At 34.2% G+C, this 13,080-nt stretch overlaps 1 protein-coding gene across 1 annotated transcript; it reads right to left on the reverse strand.

The window, feature by feature from the left end:
• Positions 1-1,434: 1,434 nt before the first annotated feature.
• Positions 1,435-8,869, reverse strand: HIK (ATP binding microtubule motor family protein). The gene is made up of 15 exons (XM_059597195.2): positions 8,695-8,869; positions 7,408-7,773; positions 7,231-7,320; positions 7,040-7,140; positions 6,258-6,374; positions 6,068-6,149; positions 5,912-5,979; positions 5,767-5,826; positions 5,550-5,674; positions 4,321-4,519; positions 4,094-4,204; positions 3,911-4,003; positions 2,568-3,524; positions 2,158-2,477; positions 1,435-1,858 (listed from the first exon to the last, which is right to left on the reverse strand). The coding sequence occupies exons 2-15, from the start codon at positions 7,643-7,645 to the stop codon at positions 1,531-1,533; spliced, it is 2,889 nt and encodes a 962-aa protein (XP_059453178.2). The 5' UTR covers positions 7,646-7,773; positions 8,695-8,869; the 3' UTR covers positions 1,435-1,530.
• Between the last annotated feature and the right edge of the window lie 4,211 nt (positions 8,870-13,080).

Consider the following 13,080-nt stretch of genomic DNA (forward strand, 5'->3'; position numbering starts at 1 on the left):
TCAGATATCAGACACTGTGCAATATAAACAGAGATGTCAATAAATCAGCATAACACAATGAATTGAAATTTTTCCAGAAGGTAAGTTGCTCAGAAGTTGGAAAATTTTCCAAAATGGAAGTTCTTTCCACACTTCCACACATGAGAATGGAAGTATGCACATTTATGTGCATGTTGGCAACAGTAATCCTTATAATTACATTCCATGAAAAGGGTTTAACTGCATTTCTTAAAATTGAAACCAGCATTTGCTGAAGAAAGGCAAAGCCACAAAACAAGATGAAGTGGCATATATTCATTATGCTAACACGCCAAACAGTCTCGCCATAATAAACATTACTTATGTTAGTGCTTTACAATTTGAATTCAAGATAGTAGAGAGCCTTGTTTTGAGAACTCCAAGTCCTATACTATATATATCTCTAGAGATAATAAAGATTAGGAAAATGGTCAAGTCACTACCTAAGCTTTCACCCAACATCAAATTAATTGTAAAACTGAGATTTTGTTTCCTTCCTTGGAGAGGGTCCCCTTTAGGGTGCAGAGCTTATTTATTGAAAAATGGGGAGTGAGAGGAGACGTAAGACCGGAATGATAAGGATCCTTTGTATTTCAAGTGAAATGGAGAGGAGCCAATTTACTATTCAAATGTTATTTTGTTTTATCTAATGGTATACAATATGTCATGTGGTGAACATGTTACCACATCATTTAAAAATTTTAAATGATATCGCAGCATATAGACGGTTAGATGAAAACAAAATTAAATCTTGACTATAAAATATCTCATCACGCCAATGGAAAGGGAGAGAAGAAGGTCGGAAAGCCCTCTGTTTTTTTTTTTTTTTTTTTTTTTCATTTTCGGAGCAAATGACATTCCTTAAAAATCAAGAGTACAAAGTAAAAACCCCACTACAACATTAAACCAGCAAGAAACAATGCTATTAGAACTCAATACAACAAGAATTGAGCAAAAGAGCCTTGTCCAATAGAATGGCCGAGGGAGAACCCTACGGTTTAAAAGAAATCCCTCACTTTATTGATGAGTCATTTCGATCTCCTTTTGACCTTTTCCTCTCACTACCTGATGATTCTGCTTGAGAGGCCACAATATCATTGAGATTTCACACAACTTTTAAAAATATAGAAGAGAAAAATGCCCGAAAAACACATATAGCTAATTGGAAAGAATTAGAAACTAGATAGCTGTTTGGTATTGGATGAAAAGTGCCAGTGTTGGTCTAAATCATCACTAATCCCAAAATTTAAGCATATAAAAAAGAGTAAGTTTAATCATTTAATCAATACTTTAACTGTCTAAATCAGAAGGAAGCGAAAAGAATCGATTCTTTTATTCAAATAGGAAAATTACAAAAATTAATATCCGGAGCCATCATCATCATCATACATAGCGTGCTCCATGAGTCACCTCCATGAGTCACAAAAATAAGAGCTTGGACATTTTGGAGGAAAGCTCCAAAAATTCATATGCATGTACAAGAGATAACAATGTCAACAAAATGTAATTTGATCACAAATGAAGAAGGTTTGAGATTTGATTCCAGCCCATAAGCCATGGCCTCCTATCAGATGGAAGCACAAAATTAAGCTCGAACATCTCCTTTGACAAGTTGCCACTTTCACAGAACCCTACAAGCTTTGCCACTATTTCAGCACTCTCCTGTACATGCTTAGCATCATGGGGATCTGTCCAAAGCTTGCTTACAAATTGCATCTTCCTCTGCTTCCCGTCAAGTGGGATATCCCATTTAATGTACAATGCATCTCTCTCCTCCACTGTCAAACGTGAGGTCAACCTCTTTGCCAGGAACTCTCTTTCACGCTTAAGTGCTCTGAAACTGCGCATCACAACCAGATGAAAATTCTATTTTTCAGTCAACTTGAACGACTAAAAGGTGATATATATTTAATATTCATTTCAATGAGTTGCCTTGAATCAAATGATTAAATCAATATGTTATCCACTTTTGCAGTGTTAAAATATAAACAAAACGATTACATTCATTAAATCAAATGATTATATTCATCCATTCTTATCAGCTTAAGTTTTGATTGAAAAAAGTTCTCTATTTCAAGTGTCAACAATTTTGATAAGCTGCCTGTAAGGAGAAGAGAGGGAGAGAAGAAGAACACCTACCTTGATGACAAAGAGATTGTGGGCTCGTCTCCCATGGGAGCTGGGCTTGCATTCCCGAGTTCTGCTAGGTGCTGCTGCAACCATATCAAGCGCCTAAGCTCCACTTCCATGTAAATTTGATCTGCAGGGTCCCCCTTGAATAACAAATAAAACTGGGTCCTGTGAATGATGGAGACGTGGCACAAATCCCATAACTCGATGATCTGCTGCCTTTGCTCCCTAAAAGTCACTTGCCATGAAACCTGCGGCTCCTCTGCCTCAATGTTTTCTTCATCCTCTAAATTGTACCCAGCTGCTTCATTTGCTTCCAGCTCCAGCACCTAGAGACATATATAATAAATTCATATGAAATCAAAGTTGACAAAATAGGAAGAAATTAACAATAGAAAGACAAGTGAATACAATTTTACCTGGCAAACAAGTAGTTGTTTTTGGTATTGGAGTTTGGCCACACGTTCTTTCAGTTCTGTTACATATGCTCTTATGCTTCTTACATTCTCTTCTGCAGCATTTTGGAACATCTTTTGCATTTTCTTCATGTTAACTGAACTACAACGTCGAAAGCCAGGAGTGTTTTCCTTAGATGAGACATCTCCACCATCTTCACTCTTGGTTGGTGTCTCCTTTTCAGACTCTGGCAGAGTCTCACTGGACACAGTATCATCATACTCAGGAGCTATATTTTCAATATCAGAATCTAAAACTTGCCGAGAAGCTGATAGAGGTGAGCAAGGAGATCTTATAAAATTTGGGCGGTTGGCAACATTACTAGAAGCCAAAGGCAGTAACTTCTTCTTTTTCTGTTCCTTCTTAGTCTTGGGCAATGATTCACTGCTAAACTCGTGATAATTACTTGGAAGAGACATTACCAATTTGTCTATAGACTTCTGAACATTTTCAAGCTGCTCCTCAAGGTTGGCGATGGTGCTGCCTTGTGAATGAAGTCTTGTAATCTCTTCCTTCAGATTAGCACTGACACTCTTATTAGGAGCAACTGCGTTTCCAACTCCAACTTCTTTTGGTAGTGGACGCATGGAACGCATGTCTCTTATTTCTGCTTGCAGCTTTGCAATTGTTTCAACTGCATCTTGGTTACCCAGTCTATGACAATCCACTTCCTTTTGTAGTACTTCCAGCGCTCTATTTGCTTCTTCTCCAAGCTGCTCCTGGAGATGTTCTAGTTTGCGAATCTCATGCATAAGAGTGAATGGAGCAGCTGATGATTGCCTCATAGACTGCCTCAACATTGTGCTTCTTACTTTGTCAACACGACCTATCTCCTTGCCTTCAAGTTTTGGTGATAGCGTACCAGTATAGGAGAGACACTTCTTCACTGACGGATGGGGTGATTCAAATGGGTTTGAACTCTGAATGACAGAAATGGAAGAGTAAGTTGAAATTGATCATGTATTTCATCTGTATGCATTGTGAAAGTATTGATTAGATGATTAAATTTACTCATTTCTATAAGTTTAAGTTTTTATGATAAGTAGTGATTTAACAATGGTATCAAAGCCAAAGGTCTTATGTTCGAACCTTGTCTCAGTTATTCACTCCTCATTTCAATTAAATATTTTACGTGTTGGGCCTCAGTTATTAAAATAGAATTTGAGCTCACACGTGAGGGTAAGTATTAAAATATGGATTAAATGATTAAATTTACTTTTTCCTATCAATTTAAATTTTTGGGATAAGTGATGATTTAACTCGTATATGTAAGAAAAAGAGAGATAGAGACAGTGACAAAACAGACCTGCTGGTCCTCCTGAAGTTTTTTGCGTAGTTCATCCACCTGAGATTGTGCAAGATCTCTTTGCCGTCTCAATTCCTCAATTTCCATCTCCATCTAGACATGACCAATAACATGGCATAACTATCATGGATTCAATTGCACTCCATCAACTCAAAATTAGTCCAGAAATGTATCACAATATACCTGCTGAATTTTCCAGTCCTTTTCCTTTGATGGCTCAGGAGTGCGCAGTTCTGCTTCCAGCCTGGCTACTTCCTTCTGCAAATGTTTTACTAGCTGCTTGTCTGAAACAACCTGATAATATGTTTAAAGAAAAAAAAAAAAAAAAAAAAAACTCGTCATTGGTCTTTATTTGAAAAATCAATGGTAAATGCAAATCAACACAGTAAGAAGAAAGAAAGAAACAGTACCATGTTTACTTGGGCGTTGTTTGTTACTTCCTTTGCGCGGGTGGCAAAGAAGAGAGTGTTTCGAGATTGTTCAACATGGCTCAGTGCTGGACTCAGAGTACATATGATGGCCGTGCGTGCATTCCCACCAAGTGAGTGCTGCAATATGCGAGTAAGCTTTGAGTCTCTGTAGGGTATATGACCACTTCTTTTGCCAACACTGCATGTAAATGATTCAAGAGGCAACCAAAAGATTATTAACATATCAGACATATATATCAATATAATCAAAACCAATAAGCTGTCAAGAAGGGTATGAAGATCATGTCCTAAGCACTATAGAAAAAATATAGTACTAAGCTTTAAAATGCTTCTTGTATGAGACATATCTCCCTTGAGTCACATAAGAATCGGTGTCAATACTACCCGACTCAACAACTCGATCTGAGTCATTCTAGAAGAAACTGTTGGTTGATGTGGCCGGATTTCCTCCTAGAGCTGCACGCTGACGGGTATGTTTGGTTCCAACTGGATTGGAATGAATTGATGAAGGATTGATGTTAGGGTTTCAGGTATGAATATGGTCTGATGCAGAATGTTGAACATTGATTATTTTATTATGAAATTCAACTCCCAAGAATTATGTTTGAATGCTCTATTGAGTTTAGTTGTGATTTAGAAGAGATTAATTGACAATTAATGTTTTGGATTGCACTTAAGTTGGAGTTTGCATAGGCAGTTGTTTTCTCCTCAAATTAATGGCCAAAGATTACATTGAGGTCCGAAACCTTTAATTAGGCGGTTTCACATCGAATCACTGTTAATTTGAGAATTTGTATTAGTAACATTAGGAGTTTATTTATGTGTAATTTGGGGCTTTCATTGTTCTGGCTGTTGCTTACGTTACAGTATGAAAGCATGTAGTTGAGACACCAATTGGAGGTTTCAACCTTAATTGGCATGAATACCATATCAGGTTTATGATAAAGAGTTTTGAGTATATTGTTAAAAATCAAGCGAGGCCAGGAAACCAAAGTTTAGAGACAGATTAGACTAGCTTGTGCTACTCTGATCTTATTGTTCTTGAAATCGACATGAGTTTATCACAATATACAAATTTTACATAAATTCACCTAAACACATGAAACTATATTTGAAACATTCATATAAGCAAATATTTAAGATGAAAGCAGGCTTTAAAACATGTAAACCGTCTCCCCATGTGAAAGTAAGCTATAGTAGATTCTGACCTGAGCTTTCTGATTACTGTTGTGAGTGTCATCAAGCTGAGGTTAATATGGCATCCTTCCCTAAGCCTAGCACCATCTGCATGTGTCTGTGAAGCTCTTTCACTTCCAGCTAGATCAACAAAATTCTGCAGATTGAATTTATCAATAACTTATAATGGAAGTAATCATCCATGCAATCTAAATGATCACATAAACGTAAGAATGTTTTTATATTTACCAAGGTTGCAACAAAGGACCTCACGCAATCAGAATTTTCACGGAGAGTACTTTCAATTGTCTGTGAAGACAGCGAATGAGTTACTTGTCAGAAGAAAAAAATGTATGTAAGAGCATCAAAAGAAATTAAGATCCACGAAAGTTACCAGCCTTATTATCTGGTGTGATCTTGAACTGTTATCATTAAGGGCAGTTTCACCAACTTGCCTTTGAGCTACAAAACCAAAGAAAATTAGTTCCAACAAAGACGACAAATAATATGGAAGCTTTGCTAACTCAAGCTTAAGGATAGAATTATTTACCCTCACAAATATTGATTAATTGTCTCAAATGTTGATCATCATTTGCTGTTTCCTCTACCAACTTTTCAACCACAGTACCTTTCTGCAAACGAAGAATGACAAAAATTTCAGTTGATGTGGGGGAGTAGTTCTCGCAAAACTCAGGACTTGATTCTAAATACTGGAAAGGTTTTACAAAGACAATACATACCTCTGGATCATCCAACAGCTTCAAATTGCGACCAGATTCTGCATTTAACAGGTCTTTTACATTCTCATTATATATTTCCAGTCCAGAAATTTTTATTGCAAAATCTCTTTCTGGGGTCTGCAACCATGAAAAATAGGCACAAAATTAGTTTGCAAGGCACAATCTTCTTAATTCCTATAATTACTGTTATAACTTCATGAACCAAAGAATTGGTGGCAGAGTACCATTAGGGCAGGGGGTTTAAACTGTGGTCGCCCCAAAGGTTTTTAGAGATGATTAAATTTCTTCATATGTTAGCCTAATTTACATATATACAAAGATCTGGCACCCCACTTGATCTTTGAAAGTATAAACAAGAAGGTAGTCATAAAACTAAAAAATATCATAGAGCAAAAATATCATAAACTAAATAGGATAATTATTCTTTTTTTCTTTTGCACCAGCCAGTACTAGTCTTGACAAGAAATATTTTGTAGCTACCCAACGTTTGTCTACATCTGCAAATAAGTGTCTCAAGAATTACTAAATACTCCATACATATACAACTAATAAATAATCATTTGTTTTGTTATTTATATCATGAATTAGGTATAAATATCATATATCATCATAACTTTATGAGTTTTCTTGGCCTCATGACAAATTAACCAATTATCTTGTTTGGGTCTTCTCCAACCCCACCCAAGCTCCGCCATTGCATAGAATTTAAGCAGCAGGTGAGGTTTCTTAGCAAGAGTCCAAAATAAAGGAAACAATAGCATTAGGTTCTGATAAAGGCTTACATTCATGATATGCCTATAGATATCATTAACTGCTTTCTCTGTTATTCCCCGCATTGTGTATGTCTTACCACTGCTAGTTTGTCCATATGCAAATATGGTTGCTGCATTGTAAGATATGATAAAATGATTATTCAATTCAGAAACAAAACCAAAAGTTAATCAAGATAAATGAATTAACGAATATGTGCTACCATTGATGCCCATCAAAGCAGAGAGGGCAACATTCTTTACTCCTTCCTCATATACTGTCTCAGTTAGACTAGCAGGACCAAAAACTTTATCTGCAGCAAGAAGAACTTAGTCAAATGCTACTTTTGAAACCATAAACCAAAAGAAAATAAGTTTTTATAAATGAGAAATTATGGTACCAAATGTGAATGAGGCTGGTTGAGCTGAACGATCCTGAGGTAGTGGTTTATAAACAATAGTATCATCATCAATGCACTCCCATGCTACTTGGTCTTTTGCTAGCTGCTCCCTTTTGCTTAAAGGCCTTAACCGTACTGTAACTACAATCTTCTCTTCCTTAGCTCTTGGCCCCCCTGGGGTTGATACTGGTGTCCTCTCTATCTTTGAAGCTGGTGTTCCTGGAGTTCTAACAGTCATTTTTATGCTTAAAATCTGTTGCTGTGCTCCCCAAAGGTTGAACTAACAAGAGCACAAAGCAGAAATGGAAACTATGCCTCACCCACAAGAGGCTATAGAATTGAACTCTCTGCCAGATCCAAATGTATCTGTGAAAATCAATCATGGGTCAGTCTATGAAAAAACAACTACAATCAGATAATTATTTAAACGAACTTGGGTGAAATTCCTTATAGTCGGTTCATTAAGATTCATTATAAAAGCAATCCAACAAAAACCTCCAAAGAGTATCAGAAAAAGGCAATACACACATTTCCCAGAATTTATTTCCCAGATAGTTGCCCTCAACATTCCAATCAATCACAAAATTAATTTCTTTTTCTTTTGAGTTGTTTTGAAGGAGAACACTGACAACTAATACATACCAAAGCATAATATCAAGCGCATATAGTGATCAGAAAAGCAAAAGCTTCCACAGTTTCAGATTTTCTGGATCAAACAGTCCAAACGAATCCAGATAAGCTTGTCGACTTGCAAAATCGAAATTATCTCATTTATTCCTCATTTTGGAGACCACTACACGAATATTTTTTATTTTTTATTTTTTATTTTGTTTAAAAAAAAAAAAAAAAAAAACACCGTTTCTCCAATTTCTTACTCATTTTCGACTTCAAACGAGGTTAAATCACCAAATTTTTCAGCATTTTGAAGATTATTCAGATGAGGTTAAGAACGTGAAGTTGATTGACCCTAAAACAACCAAAAAAAAAAAAAGAAATACAAAAAGTTTCCATTTTTAAACAGAGATCACCGAGACCGATCGAATCATGAAAGGAAAGTTAATTAAAACCAAATTTCACTGACATTATTTTCAATTTCATCAAATTCAACCTGAAAACTAAAACAGAAACAGAACTTTAAACACACAGTATCAAATAAGGAAACTTTTTTTAAAAAAAAAAAACATTTCTTCGATTCACCACTGAGTTTCAGCACCGAATTCTGAGATCTAACCAAATATAGAAAGACCAAGACAAAATAATAAAAATCACAAAAAGGAAAGTACTCACCGAAACCCTCGAAATTTTCGAGAAACACTGAGATCGGAGTGGACGAAACCGGTTTAATCGATGGACAAGCTACCGAACACGAAGAACAAAATTCGAATTTCTTAGAGATATAAAACAGAGAGAGAATTCTAGAGAGAGGAAGAGAGGGGAGCGTTAGAGAGAGAAAGAGAGAGAGTGAGAGAGAGAGAGAATGACGATTATTCTAGGGTTTGAGTGCTCTTTGTCTTACTCTTTATGAAACAAAATCAAAAGCTATTGGGGCTTTTCACTCTCTCTCTCTCTCTCTCTCTCTGTCTCTGAGCTTTTTGAATTTCTGCCCCCAACGGCTAGTTCCTCTTTGTCTGTTTGTTTTGTTTTTTTTTAATAATTTATCGATTTTCTCTTTGTATTTTCATTTACGTTTCGTGAGTTAATCGCCGAGTATTTAAAGTTGTCCGGTACCGGTTTCAAGTTCTAACGGTTTTGTTTTATTTTTTTATTCTTATTTTTTTGTTAATTTAATCGAATTCACCGACAAAAGGACAAAAAGCAGAACTTTACATTGCTCGGGTACCCCTACGAATTCGGGTTATCCTGTTTGCTCCCTGCGCAATCTAGAATGTTTTCAATAAGCATCTTTTTCAAATGAGTAGCTCAATAGACTTCTAACTTTTAAGCATAAGAGAATCACGTGCGGTTTTAGTTGTTTATTTATACCATTTTTTAGATAATGTGAGTTAATAAGAAAAATTGTCAATACAATTATATATTCATGTTGTTTTTTCAAGTATAGTTAGTATCATATAAGTAAGGATCATAGTGCGAATGAAATGTTGATTACTCAGGAATAGCAATGAATATTACCAAGAATTACTTTGTTTGGTGACAACATAAGAATAGAATCCTTGATTAATATGCATTTCACAGTTTGGTTTGGTACAACATAATAAGATGCTGGAATAGAATTAGATTTTAACCGATTTTTCTAAAATACCCTTTTTATAAAATTATATTCACATTATGTGGACCTTGATTAGCATATTATCATGTATACAATGAGCAACATACTATCAATAGCTTTATAATTATCGTAAAATTAACCAATTCTTTTTTAAGTATAATACAGGGTCCACTCATGTATCTTATCTACATGAGAAAATAGCTAAATGATTATTTAAACGAAGAGAGGCACAATTTTTAATTTGTGACAAAAGAGTATAAAGTAAGTATGATAACTATTTATAGATTGTTATATTAAAGATGTGGTTTAACTAACACTCTAAAGATAATCTCCATTTCCTCTTCCCTCCAAAACTATCAATTGCGACAATCTCTTCCCCAAACTATCAAATCAATGACAATGTACTCCCAAGACTCATAAATTGATGAAATTATCATTACTAAAATTAAAACAAAAATATTAAAATTTATTTAATTCTTTATTTCAATTTATAAAAAAGAAAAAAAAATTAAATATATTAAAAATTAAAAACGGAAAAATGAAACCACAGGAAGAACCACCCCATGGGTGGCAGGGGCGGAAAATTCGCCCCCTAGCCTCATTACTGGGGTGGCCGAGCTCCCCCATATGTTTCTAGGGGTGGCCGGCTACCCCCAAAAAGTTTTTTGGCAGTAGCCGGCCACCCCAAAAGTGTTAGGGGGCGGCCGAGCCACCCCCAAGTTGATTGTGACCACCCCCAGAAACATCTAGGGTGGCTCGGCCACCCATGCACCTGGAGCCACCCCCTGCCACCCATGGGGTGGTTCAAAAGAACCACCCTGTTTTTTTTTTCAATTTTTTTATTTTTTATTTTTTTATATTAAATATATTTAATTTTTTATTTTAAATATATTTAATGCTTTTTCAAATTTTTAGAGGTATTTTAGTCTGATTTAAAATTTTATAGAGATAATTTTGTCATTTAGTTACAATTAGTGAGTACATTGTCATTGATATTGGTAGTTTGGGAGAGAGATTATCGCAATTGATAGTTTGAGTTTGAGAGAAAATTGTCATTGAAATGTTAATTTAAAGGAGTTAAGAGAACTTTACCCTATATTGTTATATTAAAGATGTGGTTAAGTGGCCGGCTTGACGGTAAAAGCCTTCACCAGTATTTATATTACAAACGTACCAATTTCTTTCATTTTAATTTCATCAAGCCGGGTTTGGACACGTAACGGCCATGCTTGGGCGCAGCCGCGGGGAGTCAAACCATTGTCACTCTTGTTGTAATAAGTGCCTTTGAACCTTTAGGCCTATTGCAAGCATGTTGGCAGTTGTAACTATATTATTTATATTTAACTATTTGCAACTGTAAATTGAAAATTTGTAACTTTTCAATTAAGTGCTCTTTCAAAATCTACAAATAGGGGATCTACCCTACGAATTTTGTAACTTAATTTATCTCATTCTCTTAAGTCAAGTGCATAATATTGTAGCGTTGATATCTGTAGTTGGTGACTTTGCTGTATCTTGGAGATGAATTGCCTATAATCCAACAACAAACTCTTTTAAGTAGGAGGCAATTATCACATTAAAAATAGTATTCAAACACGCTTCAAAGTCGTATTGATTTTTTAGATTGTTGTTTCCGCTCAATTTTCTTCATAACTAAAGAGAGAGAAAGGCCTGGCATGGAAGAAATTAAGATGTAGATTATATAATCATAAACTAAAAGATACTGACAAAAGAATCTAAGTCCTTGCTTTTCCCTATAGCGGTCACCTTTAGTCTAAACATTTCCTTAGGATATTCCTGATCTATAATAAGGAAGAGTTCACAACATCATTAAATTGGGCATAAAATTCTCATCATCTTTCATTTAAATATTTTCAAATTTAGAAGTCAACATCAGAAGTCTTGGTTGGGTTTTTGATAGATTTCGTACCTTCATGTGTGACTTTTAAAATTTTGCTAATTTCCTAAACAATTTCACACAACAAGATTCGTTTGAGTTCGTCAGCAGACACAACTATGAAGATTCCATTTTGTCCTTTACTATTCCAATTACACTCATTGAGTCACTAGTCAACATAATTATCAAGCCTTTTTTCAGCCATTTTTATGTAGGGTGTCAATGCGGGCGGTTAAAAATTGTCCGCTAACCGCAAACCGTTATAACCGCTAATCGCTTAACAGTTTAACAGTATTAACAGCTAACCGCCTAACCGCTATAACCGTCTAGCGATTATTGGCTTTACTAACCGTAACTGCTAAACGCCTTTTAATATAATATATTTTTATAATTATAATTATAAAAATATTTATACATATAACATAATCACTTGATTATTAAATCACAATTTTTTTAAAAAATAATTAAATCACAATATGAGTATTAATATATTATCACTATAATTTATATGATTATATCATATAATCACTTGATCATTAAATCACAATTTTTTTTAAAAAATAATTAAATCACAATTTGAATATTAATATATTATCACTATAATTTATATGATTATATCACATGATCAATTGATCATTAAATCATTTGATTATATAATAACAAATTACACATATATAATATGACATAACTCATAAGTATACCAATTCATACTAATACAACAATTAAATATCTAGAGACTTATTTCCAATGTATGTTATAAACTTATAAGTCTATATATACTATAAGGACTTATGTAAGTCTACATATGCATATGAATAATATAAATGTATAATATCAATACTTAATCATATGATTTAATGACAATTCAAATATTTTATTCAAGACTTCAAGTGAATCATATTATTAATGTACAATGATGATATGATTCGTATAATATCAAATTAAGTAATTGACATTGGATTTTTTTTTTTTTTTTTTTTATCGTCGAGACCAATGTGTTACTTATAAATACAATTTAAGTATTAATGTATTATCATTATATGTTGTGACAGTTGTCTAAATTCTGAACCTTTTTTTTATATGTTGTGTTGAATTTTTTTTTTTTTTATGTTGTTTTTTTAAAAAAAAAAAAAAAAAAGTTAACCGGTTATGATTTAATATTTAAGGAAATTTTTTTAAAGTACAAGTAGATGTAAATTTTGGGTCAAATATTTTTGATTTTTTAATATGGGCTCTTTTTATAGCAATTGGGCTCAAAAAAAAAAAAAGGTTAAAAAAAGCCCAAAAACGCTTAAAAAATTAAAAAAAAAATCAAAATTTAAAAAAGCGGTTAGCAAACGGTTATCTATTTCACTAACCGCTAACCGTTAACCGCTAAGCGGTTAGCAGTTGCGGTTAGTGAAATCTACTAACCGCTAAGGCGGTTACGGTTAACCGCTAACCGTACGTAACCGCCTTGACACCCTATTTTTATGGAAACGCACTCAACCAAAAACTTTAGGAAAGCTCTCACGCGAACTTTCTAATAAGCATAAAAACCTAACAAAAA

This window comes from Corylus avellana, chromosome 7 (genome assembly GCF_965113065.1).
Source record: "Corylus avellana chromosome 7, dhCorAvel1.hap1.2, whole genome shotgun sequence".
Lineage (NCBI taxonomy): Eukaryota > Viridiplantae > Streptophyta > Magnoliopsida > Fagales > Betulaceae > Corylus > Corylus avellana.